The sequence below is a fragment of the Nannobrachium achirus genome (assembly GCF_963921795.1).
Source record: "Nannobrachium achirus genome assembly, chromosome: 1".
NCBI lineage: Eukaryota > Metazoa > Chordata > Actinopteri > Myctophiformes > Myctophidae > Nannobrachium > Nannobrachium achirus.
Window position 1 is genome coordinate 35,593,540 of NC_137810.1, and position 13,563 is coordinate 35,607,102.

General features: G+C 42.7%; 1 protein-coding gene across 1 annotated transcript; it reads left to right on the forward strand.

Moving 5' to 3' along the window:
* The first annotated feature begins 2,067 nt into the window (after window positions 1–2,067).
* On the forward strand, window positions 2,068–3,987 carry fam43a (family with sequence similarity 43 member A). The gene has a single exon (XM_080725013.1). It carries the CDS (start codon window positions 2,244–2,246, stop codon window positions 3,297–3,299), a length of 1,056 nt encoding a protein of 351 aa, XP_080581139.1. The 5' UTR covers window positions 2,068–2,243; the 3' UTR covers window positions 3,300–3,987.
* The last annotated feature ends 9,576 nt before the right edge of the window (window positions 3,988–13,563 follow it).

Genomic DNA, 13,563 nt, shown 5'->3' on the forward strand with positions numbered 1-13,563 from the left:
GGCACCATCGTGTGCGGGGCGGCGAGCCGGTTCCAACGGTACCATTATTGAAATTAAATTCAATGAATGAAATTAAATTGACCTCCAAATCTTGTTTGACTGTTTTGCTTTGATTTGCTTTGGCTCATTATAGCAGATGAGTGGCTCACATTACCTTATTAGGGTTAGGGTAAGATGGGCCACTGACAAAAATATGATTTAATATAAAAATACACTAGATATGCAAAATATAAGCATTGTTTCTGGTTAAGGCCGTCTACATATATATTATATATATTTTTTATCGATGTGCATTTGTTTTTTATTCACTTGTCAAACTTATAACTGACAAATTAGATATGTTTGGACAATGCAATTCTCCTCTGCAGGCTAGTTTTGAGACATTGCTCTTCCCACCAAAACAACCAAAGACCACTCAAATTTTGATTGTTTTGTGTCAAGTACAGTTGTGGCAAGAAACATGTGCAGTCATTGGCTGTTAAATTTTAAAGAGCTAGGAATTAATGGGGTCAACCCTAAAGTGGCCCATTTTAGCTGATCAGGTGGCTCAAAAAACCTGAAAAGTGTTAATCTTGAAAATGTGTGACATTTTAAGCTTAAACATTTAAAAAAAAATAACCATCTAATTTTCCTACATACATTTAACACAAATATATTAAGGACAGTCTATATTAACTATAAAAAATACATTCAGCGTTCTGCACTGCTTTTTCTTAGTTTCCCAGGCGATTTACCAAAAAGCGGCCCACATTACCTGAGTCCACCCCTATAGAAAACAGTTTTCTATGGTTACTCAGCATAATCACATTATATTGGTTGATATGTTACATGCATATTCACATTCCTATCACGCCAATAGATGGCAGCATAGAACCATTTTTCAAATGAGGACAACAACCTGACAGCATTGCAGTCTATACCAGTGTTGCCATGTCTGCTTATAAGCGACTTGTTTTTCTGTAAAGTTGCTTGTAAATTATTGGTAGTTTCGGGACCAGATTGCCTTTGTCTGTGTGTGTGTGTGTGTGTGTGTGTGTGTGTGTGTGTGTGTGTGTGTGTGTGTGTGTGTGTGTGTGTGTAAAATGCTTATTTGTGCTTGTTTCCTAATGTTAAATTAATGTACTTATGTTGTACCAGGGACCCCATGCCCCTCAGATTTGTGATGTTGAAATGTTTAGAAAAAACCTTACGCCCAAGATTTGTTTGAAAATCCACAACTTTGCATTGCCACTTATTTTGGGCTTGTTTTCATAGACATGGTTGCTTATTTTCTCGCAAAATCTGGCAACACTGGTAGGCTATACACTAAATTCTAGTGTGTACAACCCACAGCAGATCACAGTTAACGAATCATCATAACAGATTTCTCCTTTTTAAATAAGAGCAAATCTAAGAAAACACTTTGATGATGTGGCTTTAAGGAACACAACTTTTCCAGTAATTTCTGAAATGATGATTACATTGAGAAGACTCATGATTAGTCTATTAGCCTAATTATTCATGAGACAACCATATTGAATGTGATCTAAGCCTAAGCACTCTAGTCTGCATAGTGCATTAAAAATAAATGCCAAACTTAACAAATAACCATAGAAAAAAAATCAACAGTTTCAATACACTGTAATTATTACTTTATAACAACAACATCATGATGCTTCAAGTTCAATGTGTTTATTGTCACATGCATTGGTGGCAAGTTACATTGCATTGCTGGCTAAAATAGATAGCCATAACCAATAAAGATAGAATCTACACAGACCTAAGATACATCTGTAAAATAATAGATAGATAGATAGATAGATAGATAGATAGATAGATAGATAGATTCATTCTGACATATCATGTGTTTGATCATCCAAAATCATGTCATCGTCCAACTTCAGGCAAGGCTACAACATCGACAGCCACACTGACTGAACAACAGTCCACAAACAAAACACCTGCTTTGGTTTAGCCCTGCTCCCCCCCAGGCGCGCTGAGTTGGTTTGGCCCAGCATATAAACAGCAAGCAGCATCTCACTTCTTCCAGTAGTCAACTTCAAGCTGCACCACAGAGCTGTGGTGATGGGATCATAACGCAATACAATGGACAAGACCACTTTAGAGGATGGACATATGACTATCTTTGCCATTCGCTCTCACGGAGTAGAGTAACAAATACCTACAACACTTGAGTGCAATACGAGAGCAGTTTGTAGTTCCAGTATATTCCGTTGCTTTGGACGGGAAACGACGACCGTATAATGCTGCCCTGGAAGAAAAATAAGTTCGACTTGATCGAGGAAGACAAACAGTCGAAGCAGAAGGGCTATGCGGTGAGTCTCAACTACTCGGCGCTCACCTCCTTCGCAAAATCCTGCCCGGAGAGCGCGCTGAACCGGGTCGGCAGCATGTTCAAGTCCAAGAGGAAAAAGGTGAAGATCACCAGCGAGGACCCCACGTACACCGTCCTCTACCTGGGGAACGCCACCACCATCCAGTCCAAAGGAGACGGCTGCACGGACGTGGCGGTGAGCAAGATCTGGGGGAAGAGCGAGATGGGCAAGAACGGCACCAAGATGAAGCTCACCATCAGCTCGCAGGGCATCAGGATGGTGCATGTGGACGATAAGGCGCGGCGGCCGGGACATTTGTACTTGCTGCACCGGATAACGTACTGCGTTGCGGACCCGAGGCTACCCAAGATCTTCGCGTGGATTTACAGGCACGAGATGAAGCACAAGGCGGTGATGCTCCGGTGCCACGCAGTGATGGTGTCCAAGCCGGAGAAGGCGAAAGCCATGGCGCTGCTGCTGTACCAGACCTCCGCCACGGCTCTCGCCGAGTTCAAGAGACTAAAGAGGAGGGACGACGCGCGGCACCAGCACCAGCAGCTCATCGGGGAGCAGACCATCCCGCTGGTCCCCCTCAGGAAGCTCCTCAACGGACAGTGTTACTACAAACCCCCGGTGGAGCGCAGCAGGAGCGCGCCCAAACTGGGCTCGATAACCGAGGACTTGGTCGGGGAGGAGGAGGAGGAGAAGGCGATGCACTTTGAGTGCGAGGACGTCCTCGACACGGACGATGACTGTGTTAGCAACGGAAAGCAGGAGCTGTCGCAGATCATTAACGACCTGGGAGAGATGAGCATAGGAAACGACGTGCAGACACTGAAAGCGGACCTCAGGGTCACCAGACTGCTGTCCGGCGAGAGCACGGGCAGCGAGTCCTCCATAGAGAGCAACCAGGAGCCCATCTCTGTTGTCACTGTTGTTACGAACGGATTCGAAGAGGGAGGAAGGCTGCAGGAAATTGCCTGATTAATTCAGGCACCACTGAACTTCTATTTTATTTTTTTGAGCCATGAGGTCTCTCTACACAACTTAAGAAACATTGTCCTGTTTGTTTATCATACTGCAGCACGTTGTCAAACGTTTCGTCTCTCCTCTCCTGGCAGACTTGAAAGGATATAGGAAAGAGCTCAAGGGTTCTGGGGACAATTAGCAGCACGGGGACAGGCTGTCACTGAATGATGTATTGAGGAAACACACACACACACACACACACACACACACACACACACACACACACACACACACACACACACACACACACACACAGTAAAAAAGGACAAATTAAGTGCATGCACATTTTAGAGATGATGATTGAAAGTCCGGGTGCGTACAAGGACGCGCACTGTTAATTCCTTCTCTTTTATTTAAGAGGATTTGTTTTAGCCCCAACCAAGCCTGTTTACCCAACCTGTTTCTATCATGGAAATGCCTTTTTTTTGCCCCCGAATGATCCAAACATTCCGTTTTGAAAGCACGTTCAGTCATTGAGTGTAAACAGACACCCTCCGCTCTCCGTTCAGGACGCCTTTTGTATCAGCCTGTTCATTTATTTCGTATATTTTGCACTGTTGTGGAATTCAGTCGAGTATTACGTTCATTGCAATGTACATAATATCGTCTCTTCGTATGTTGTCATAAACATATATGTCATATCTTTGCTGTGCAAAAGAAAACAATCTTAATGTATGAAGATGTACAAAGTAAGACGCATTAAGTGTAAGTAAATATTTGTTATTTTTTAAAGAAGAAAAATGTGGTTATGTGAACCTCAGAAAATTACAAATAAAAAACAAAACAATTACATGAAAGTGTCATCATAGTTCATATGAATTACATTAGTATAATAATACCACTTGTGGGAATTCATCTATAAAAAAACAAAGCTTCACTAGGGCATTACATTGTAAGTTTTCATAATAATGTGGATGCACATTTAAGAGCTTAAAACATTTTACAATGGTACAGTATCGATGATTCATTCCCTTTCCCAATGATTATTGTTAGGGGTATGTGTAGAAGCAGTGTGTTCAGAAGTAATAGAGGTCCATACATTCATTGGAAAAGTCTTTGGACATAATGTAGCGGTATCACCTCACTGCAAGCAGTATCGGCATAATAATCATTAGCATCAAATGGGTGACCGGGTTTTAAATGTTCTAAGCAGCAGGTAGTCAGGGAGTTTTTGCCAAGCTACTGCCTACTGGTATAAACTGCATTGATTCATATGCCAAAGGTATATAAAAAAAAGAAAAACAATGAATGCTGGTTTAATCTATAGTGCACTGTGCAGTGTGCACACCATTCTTACCTGACTACTGTAAGTTACAAGAGCCATAACATCTGCATCCTTAAATTATTAGACAATTGGGTGGCAGTGGCTCAGGACATAGAGCAGCCGTCTGTGAACCGGAAGGACCTGATTTGATTCCAACTCTGCCAGGTTTCAAGTCAAGGTGTCCCCGAAACTCCTAATTGCTCCCTGTGTGCCCCCTGGGTTGCACACCACTCCCAATAGGATGTGGACAGGAACATTTCCCCAAAGGGATCTCTACAAACCGTTTACTGTATCTTGTATGACAGGATTCCCCAATAGGTGGCCCGCGGGCCATTTGCGGCCCGCGAGGGGCTACTGTCTGGCCCCCACCAACCCCAGTAATAATGGTGGTATAAGAGCAGCAACAACACTAGTATATCGTCGTTGTCGGGTGGAAACTCGTATTTCCAAATTTGCACAAATAGAAAAGCCCTGCTTCATCGTACAAGGCCGTCGCACAAAAGTAGTGAAAACAGCCGATCTACAAGCACACAACGCCTCGCGGTGCGAGGCGTTGTGTGCTTGTAGATCGGCTGTTTTCACTAGTTTAAATATTTTTTTAAATGATAAATGCAAAACGAACGGTTTTGGACATACAAGATTTTCACCCAACAACAACGATATCTGAACTGTCGCTGGAGTAGCGGGAACGCCACCGTCGCCCCCTGTAATGCTGTGGCCCTCCGCCCTCGGCTTGGTACCCTAGACATAATTTGGCCCTTGGGGAAAACTAATTGGGGAACCCTGTTGTATGAAAATCAATTACACATACTATAGCTATAGTCAACTTTTTCTTGAAAAACAAATGCTAAAATAAAAATAATGTTTCGAAAATATTTTATAAAAAATAAGCTTCATATATGTGTTTCTATTCAAAAATGACCACAAAAAGCGTAAAATAATGATGAAATAATCATTTTGGCCATTGTCAGACTGACACTTTGTTTACATTCTAGTCTATAGACTAGGATGTAAAAGTCTATAGACTAGGATGTAAACAAAGTGTCGGCCCTACAATGAAAAAGTTGACTATAGCTCCTTTAATAAAACCAGCCTTCATGTAAAGGTGCAGAATTGTCCACCTGGAATCAATGCCTTTTTGTTTGGCATACTATTTGATATTCACACCACACAGTCTTGGAAGGACCGAGTCACACCAGCATCTATGACTTTTGGTGAGAGAGAAGCCATGTCCCCTCACCATGACTGATACCCAAGCACACTGCCACCTCTAGTACTGCTCTGTGTGTGGAAAGCCTGTCTCAGACAGTTCACTTCACCGTCATCCTCAGTACAAACCCACATAGCAACAGGCCCACACAAATGCCACCAATAGCACATGGCTCCCTGGCTGTCATATATAGGCTTGGATAGTTATTAATATCCCAAACACACAGAGCACAGTAGCAGCATTTGCTCCTCCTGGGCGGCCCATTGCGGTGTATGTGCAATGTCATTATTCATGTGAAACCCCAAAGGAGTTCCTCCACTGTCTCCTATATGGATGTCTGGGAGTTGCCGTATTGATGTAGCCATTAGTATTCCTGTCTAGGGGCTGAGTGGTGCGATTCAAGCAATGGTTTGCCTTGGTCTGCATCCCAGCATGCCCCGCTGCTACGGTGTGCACTGATGCTCTCCCTCAGGCCCAGACGTTACATGATAGCATGTTAGATGGAACCATTGCAGAAGTTCCACATTTTAACCACAGCCTTACTGAACTACTACTGTTGCAGTTATAGCAACCACGACTTCTCTAGAGTACAAAAGCAATTCACTGTAACACTATACAGTATCACCACACTGACACTGTAAGCACACAGTGCCTGAATAAGACATAAGGGAAAAGAAAAGTGAGCTTGCAGCTGCCGAGAGGAGACAGGTGGATGAGGATTTCTTTACCTGGATGGTCACTCTTACAGCCATGAGAATCACATTGGCCATGTTGAGGCTAATAGTTTATACACACAGAAAACCCAGGCTGAAAATATAGATTTTCACTAAGGATTTATAATGGGAATCTGAGACAGGAGGTTAATGTATTTCAGCCTGCGGTGGACTATAAAAAGCTCTACTGCCGCTCATTATGAATTCATGTGTTCTCAGGACACACACACACACACCCACACACTCTAACTGAGACGAGATTTGGTTGCTGTTTTCGGCTTTGCCACATGGAAATTACACATGAGAATGGAAATAGCAACATAGTGCAAAACCCACACAGCTGCTATAGTTTCCCTTCCTCATGCAGTGCAATCCCCAGTCTACAGCTGCTGCAGCCTGCTGCACTGAAGCCACCCTCGCAGTCACTGCATGCCCTGCACCACCTAGGAAACAGACAGGATGTGCGATTATTGGCCAGCTACTCTTCTAACCGCACTGTAACAGAGAAACTGCATTTAAAGCTGCCCATTGCATCACCACCAATAGGATTTCTTTCCCTGACCTACATTTTCTAACAATACCCTTGACCACTATCTGAGATCTCTCACGTCACACCTTCCTTTCCGACTTGTTGGGTACCTGGAAATATCCTACATGTGACAATCCTAATTGTGTGATTGTTTGGATAAAGGGTTTGTTGACACCTTGAATGCTGGCTCAACAACTGTCCATTGAAGTTGGCCACAGAAAGTGGAGTTCATTGATAAGTTCAAGTTAAGAAGGAGCCCTTTGATCATCATATATCATGTTGTTTTTTTCCTTGAACAAACGGCCGGTGTTTGCACAGTGGATTGTCAGGAAAGTGTTTAAGTCACATGTATCATCAAAATGTGTGTCAGTATGTCAGAGCCGTTAAATGTGTTCAGGAGGCAGAGCGGTCATCTTGCAATCTTTAAGGTTCCTGGCTGGATCTCGGCTCCTCTCGGCAGCACATCGAAATGTTTTTGAGCAAGACGATGAACTCTTAACTGCTCTGTGAGCACGGTAGCTGCCCACTGCTCCAAATAGGATGAGTTAAATTATGGGCTGTGCAAATGTACTTACTTCTCTTTAGCCAATTAATCTTTACGTTCCCCCTTTGAAAAGAAAAAGCTTTCTATTAAATGTAGCTGTTGTCTGACAAAAACTATGCACTGTATCTTTTACATTAACAGGTTTCAGAGACACTGGAAATGAAACGCACACCATGTGAAAAACGATCATGTATGTTTTCATGAATAAAGAAAAACTGCAGCAATAGCATCAATTTACATTACATGCAAGGATTTATTTTATGCAATACTCCAGGGACTGTCACTCGCTGCAGCGATTCATGATCAACTGCAATGCTTTGTTAAGGCGGAGTAGCATTAATCAGTTAATTCCCCTGGAGTATCCTGTGTGACCCGGAAGAGTGGTTCTGTTATAAAAAATAAATACATAAATAAATGATATATAGATATAGATATATAGATACACTGGTATACATTTACAGTATATATAGTCCCCGCTCGAAAAATATTATGCTCCAAATTATGAGCTGAGTTTGGGTTATGTGGTGTGCACAGTATATGAGTGATTGAATGTATGAGTGATTGAATGAATGAGTCTCAGACGTAATGTCGGAGACGTATCAGTGATGTCAGTCATCTCCAAATTTGGGCACTGCTTCGGCATGCGGCTGTTACCATGGCGGCGGGCAACAGGGTGAACTGCCACCAGAGACTTCCCTAATTATCTCCTTGTGGCCCCAGCAGCATCAGTTCTCCAGCGCCAAAATACACAGGTTTGTTTTGAATCGTGCAAGTAAATCTGTCTCTCAATAATGCATGAGGAGAGCTGCATGGGAGCACCCAGGGCCCATTACTAGAGCAGGGATCTGCTTACATCAACAGCACACCAGGGATGACGGAGACAGACCAGCTCAATCAGAGCTGATGATAAGACCTCTAGGAACATGAGACATGTCCCAGCATGCCCGGGGACTGTAAATAGACACTTGGAGTAATAGACGCCACCTCAGCTCTAGTGATAGTAGTACAGTAGGTGGTGGGGGATGCTTTTGAGGATGCTGAAACTGCCTTTTTTTTAAGACCAGGCTTGATGTTAAGTGCATTAATGCACTCTTCAATTACAATAACCACTGTTTGGTAAACGCCACATATCTATTACATACACATACAGCATCATACCCCTGTAATCAACTGCACATACCGGTAATGCAGCAGAATGTCACATTCACAGCACGTTGCACATGCAGGAACAGGACACGTCATCACCCAACCATCAAGGACCAACCTTTTGAGGAACTGAGAAAGTGAACAAAACCATTAACTCATTCAATAACCACTTAGGTGGTGAAAATGTGAAGATTTACATTTACAGTATAAAAATGTGAAAATGTGAAGATTTACAAGCTCACAACATTGCAGCGTTATGAGATTGTAGGTTGGCTATTTTTGCTGCGAGACACCATCGTACCGGTATGGCAAGGTCTAAAATAGAGATAAGGGGATAAAATAATGCATTGTGATAACTGAACTGGAATATATGTTTCTGCCCCTGTGGTTCCAAGAGGACACAGCAGGTGACGGACACAGTCTCAGGGTCTCACTAGCATGTGCCATTGGATCTGTCTGCATGTGTTGAACTGTGAGGGAGAGTGCACGTGTGTGTGTGTCCATGACTTGTGGACACAGAAGTGTCCATGCATGTGTGGATGAGTAGATGATGGGTGCCGATATGTAACTGTGATTGACGGAGCATGTGAGAGAAAAAAATGTTTCCTAGCGTCAGTCGCATCTCATTAGTCTGAATCTGACAGCGGTCCTCCAGAGAGATGTCTATGTGTGTGTGTGTGTGTGTGTGTGTGTGTGTGTGTGTGTGTGTGTGTGTGTGTGTGTGTGTGTGTGTGTGTGTGTGTGTGTGTGTGTGTGTGTGTTTGTAGTGTGCAGTCACATCAACATGTGGGTTTTGGGACAGTTATCGAGTCAAGGGCCACAGCAAGTTTGATCAAATGTTTCATCATCTGTTAAAACCTCCCATCTATGAATCAGCTTGGACGTTGACTCATGCAACCTAAAACTGGCTTTCTGAAAGAGGACAGAGAAATGGACCATTTGCAATCCATAACATTTTTCAGTGAAGGAAAAAACATAGTTTAACTAATTTGAATGATAGAATATGTTAAATACAATATAACTAAAACAACTGGAGGCATTGGTGTTGGATGTCTCCCTGCTCTTCTATTGATGAATATATAAGCTATCCTATGGTCGTGTAGGACCAAGTGATTGACAAGTTTTATTCTGTGAAACTCAAAAGCTCACTATATCCTTCCTTCCTATATCTAGTATCTCAGCAGTAGAAGTTTAGGCGCTCGTGCGGGGGACTGAAGTTCGAGTCTCAAGGTCAGGACATAAAATATGATGGAACTAGGAATTGCAGCTTTAAATGGTTTTGTTTTAGTGTGTACCACATCCTTCATCACATGCCTCAGTCTCAGATTGAATCTCTTCTGGTAAGACCCCGTGGTCAAAGATGTATACTTTACCCCCCCCTTCCTTGTGAATCATGGATATTGAGAGTCTCTCACGCGGTGTATCTCGTTCTTGTCTCCATAATGGCCGCCCCTGTAATGAGCTGTGTGTGTGTGTGTGTGTGTGTGTGTGTGTGTGTGTGTGTGTGTGTGTGTGTGTGTGTGTGTGTGTGTGTGTGTGTGTGTGTGTGTGTGTGTGTGGCTGGTTCCCTGGGAGGCCTTGAAACCAGAGAACTCGGATCACAGGGCTCCACTCAGCCAGCAGCTCCACCGTTGTTCTCCCGTCGTCTCGGACACAAAGCCTCTGCCCCCAGAGAGCCGTAGATTTCAGCAGGGTTATTTCGGTCCTTCCGTTACACGGGGAGGAAATGGAATAATAACAGGGGAGAGAAGGAAAATCATGGGGCAACCGTCAGAAAGACAGACAAACTGTCTAGGCGACAGAATTGAAATAATTGGTAGCTGTCCATCGTGTTTTTCACTGTTCCGATTAGATACTCATCAGACCATTTTGGGGTATTACCCAGGGATTTGTGGGGTACGCTAATGCCTAGAAATTATGCCTTGTCAAGGCTGCGTTTTCATTTTCCCGGAGCGGAAAAGTGATGAGTAAAGTGCGTTGCCTTTTCACTAGGCTTATCCAATTAGACTGCCTTTCCCAACATAATAATCTGTCCAAATATGAGAAAACCACAGTGGTTCACTTGGATCAAGTTACGGTAAGTGTATTTTTTCATCACCGACAGGAAACAGATGCTACGTCCTGCACCTCGTTTAAGTTCCCTCAGAGGAGACACGTGTTTGTGTGAGAGTGCACGAACACGCGTCTATGTGTGAGCGTGTGAGCGTGCGTGTCTATGTTCAGTATGGGCAGTTGTGAGTTCATCTTCTGACAGGCCAGCCCTGCCCCTGATATCTACTTCCAACAGACTGTAGGTGTATAAAATATGCAGCTTGAAATACAGAGGCTGCCACTGAGCTGAAGATATGACACACAGGGTGCAATTTAACATCTGTTTGAAGATGGGTGCCTCAACGGCAAGGTATCCATTAAACTAAAGGCAAGAACACAGAGCTTCTGATGTACCATATTCATTAAAGCACAAGAACACAGGGGTTTGGATGTATCCATTCAAATGGATACACCTGAACACAAGAGTTCAGGTGTATCCATTAAAATGTACATTTTAGTTGGGATGAGATGGTATAAGTTTCTGGACCATTCCGAAATCCCAAGTCACATAAATGAATAGGATAACTTAAAACAAGACAATAATTGCCCATGACTTTGTTGCATCTCTATTGTCAACAAGCTGTGTTACCCATGTATGAACTAAAAACATGGTTCCAGTTAAATTTGGATTCATATCTACCTACATAATGGCAAACAATTCTCTTGGCAATAAGTAAAAGCTATTGTTAAAATAATACATGTAAACAAGAGAAGATCAGGGAAACCACACTTAATAAATTAACTAACCCCTGCCATTTGGTTGTTATTGTAGTCGCTCACAGAGAGATTATGCTCAGCCAACCTTTCTTCAAAACAGTCCATGGTACGTTGCTGAGAGAGTGCGGAAATAAAACAACAATATCACAAGCGCATCGAGGGTCTGACCAATCTTACAAGATGTTCTGGAGGTTTTCTGCTAGTTATTAAGGTTCTGAAAGGTACTGCCGAACTTCATATGACTTTATATGACTTCAAATGACTTTACTTCATATGACGTAATTGTGTTCGTGCTGGAGCATGCTTCAGCCTTTAGAGTTTACTTTTTACTTGTTACATTTTGTGCTGGGAAAATGAAAATGCAGCCTTGACAAGGCATCATTTCTATGCATTAGCGTACCCCACAAACCCCTGCTATTCTAACATTTAGACCTTTGCGGTCCGGTGAATTGGCCTATAGCCACACAGACAGAACGTGTGTAATCGTTAGTTGATGGCACAGTATGGTGTCACAAATGGCAAAGGATCACTTAATAACATTTTCCACAATGAATCAACACATCAAACCTAATCTTTGTGCTTCTCGCTGTGACCAATGATGTAGTTTTGACCTTTATTGTGATCTTGACCTTTGATCCTTTAATCCAAAAAGTTAAGGATCTCTTTGGGGCAGCCTAATGATCATTCCCACCTAGTTTCAGGAACATCTGTGCATCCATTCTCAATGTATTTTGTTCATGAACAGACAGACACACAAACAGACTGCACAGGGTAACAATTCATAGAGGTGCCACTTAGCGTACTTCGACCCTCCTCCAATGCCATGGCTCCCAGTTTCTCTCATCCACTAACTATACTCTCACTTTTCTCTCATTCATCACTGTAAGGCAGAATTTACTTCAAAATGAAAGGCTTAAAAAATGTCTTTGATGTGTAATTATGGCGTTTGTATCATCAAACAGAACGTCTACCTCGGGGGTTTTATCACAAGCTTGCAAGTAGCAATGATCTAATTCATTATGCTTCTATTTTTCCTCCTCTGCCACTCAGGCCAGCAGTTTACCCTAAAGGTGCTGTGAGACACGCATGGATTATGAGGCAACGATAACAAAACACTGTTTCCAGGGTACTATTTCTCAAAATAAAAACAAAACAAAAAACTGAGCAGTTGGGGTGGTTTTCTTTAACCACCTTTGTCAGAGCTGGGTTTGTAGATGGAATGAAAAGAAACATGCCCAAAATAGGGACTCCATCAGTGTCACGCCCACCCCCATAGGAGCTCATGTCCACACACACACGTATGCCCACTTCCACACCTGTGCCAGTTTCCACTGAAAAGCCACGGTATTTCCAGGGCTTGAAGCGCAAAGGGCATCAGTGAACTAACTTTTGATGAACTGTAAATATTTTATTAAAAACAACATATTTAAGTCTTTATACAGATTAAACTTCAAGGCATTTATATTTCAATAGTTATATAAATAAAAAATCAAACCTCGGTTCGAAGTGAAGCGGTGAACTTTTATTCTATGTGTTCTAGAGTTATGAACTCTGTGATCTATACATTCTTTATATTCTGAATGAATTAATGATTTTATCTGGAGGGCCGAATTGTCATGTGAAGCTTGACCAATCCTCAAAGTATCCAATCATCAGACCGGGACAGACACTACACACATACGGACGGACGGACGGACGGACGGACGGACGGACGGGACGGGACAGGACAGGACAGGACAGGACAGGACAGGACAGGACAGGACAGGACAGGACAGGACAGGACAGGACAGATAAAACCTATTCATTCTGAACTGAAATGGCCATATATGGACATGGGACACACATTTTGCTTTTTGAAAAAGCCTATTCATTCTGGACTGATATTCTGGACATACGGGACAGAAAAAACCTGTTCATTCTGGACTGGAGTGACCATATATGGACATGAGGTGACATACATTTTGTTTTTGAAAAAGCCTGTTCATTCTGGACTGAGATGACCATA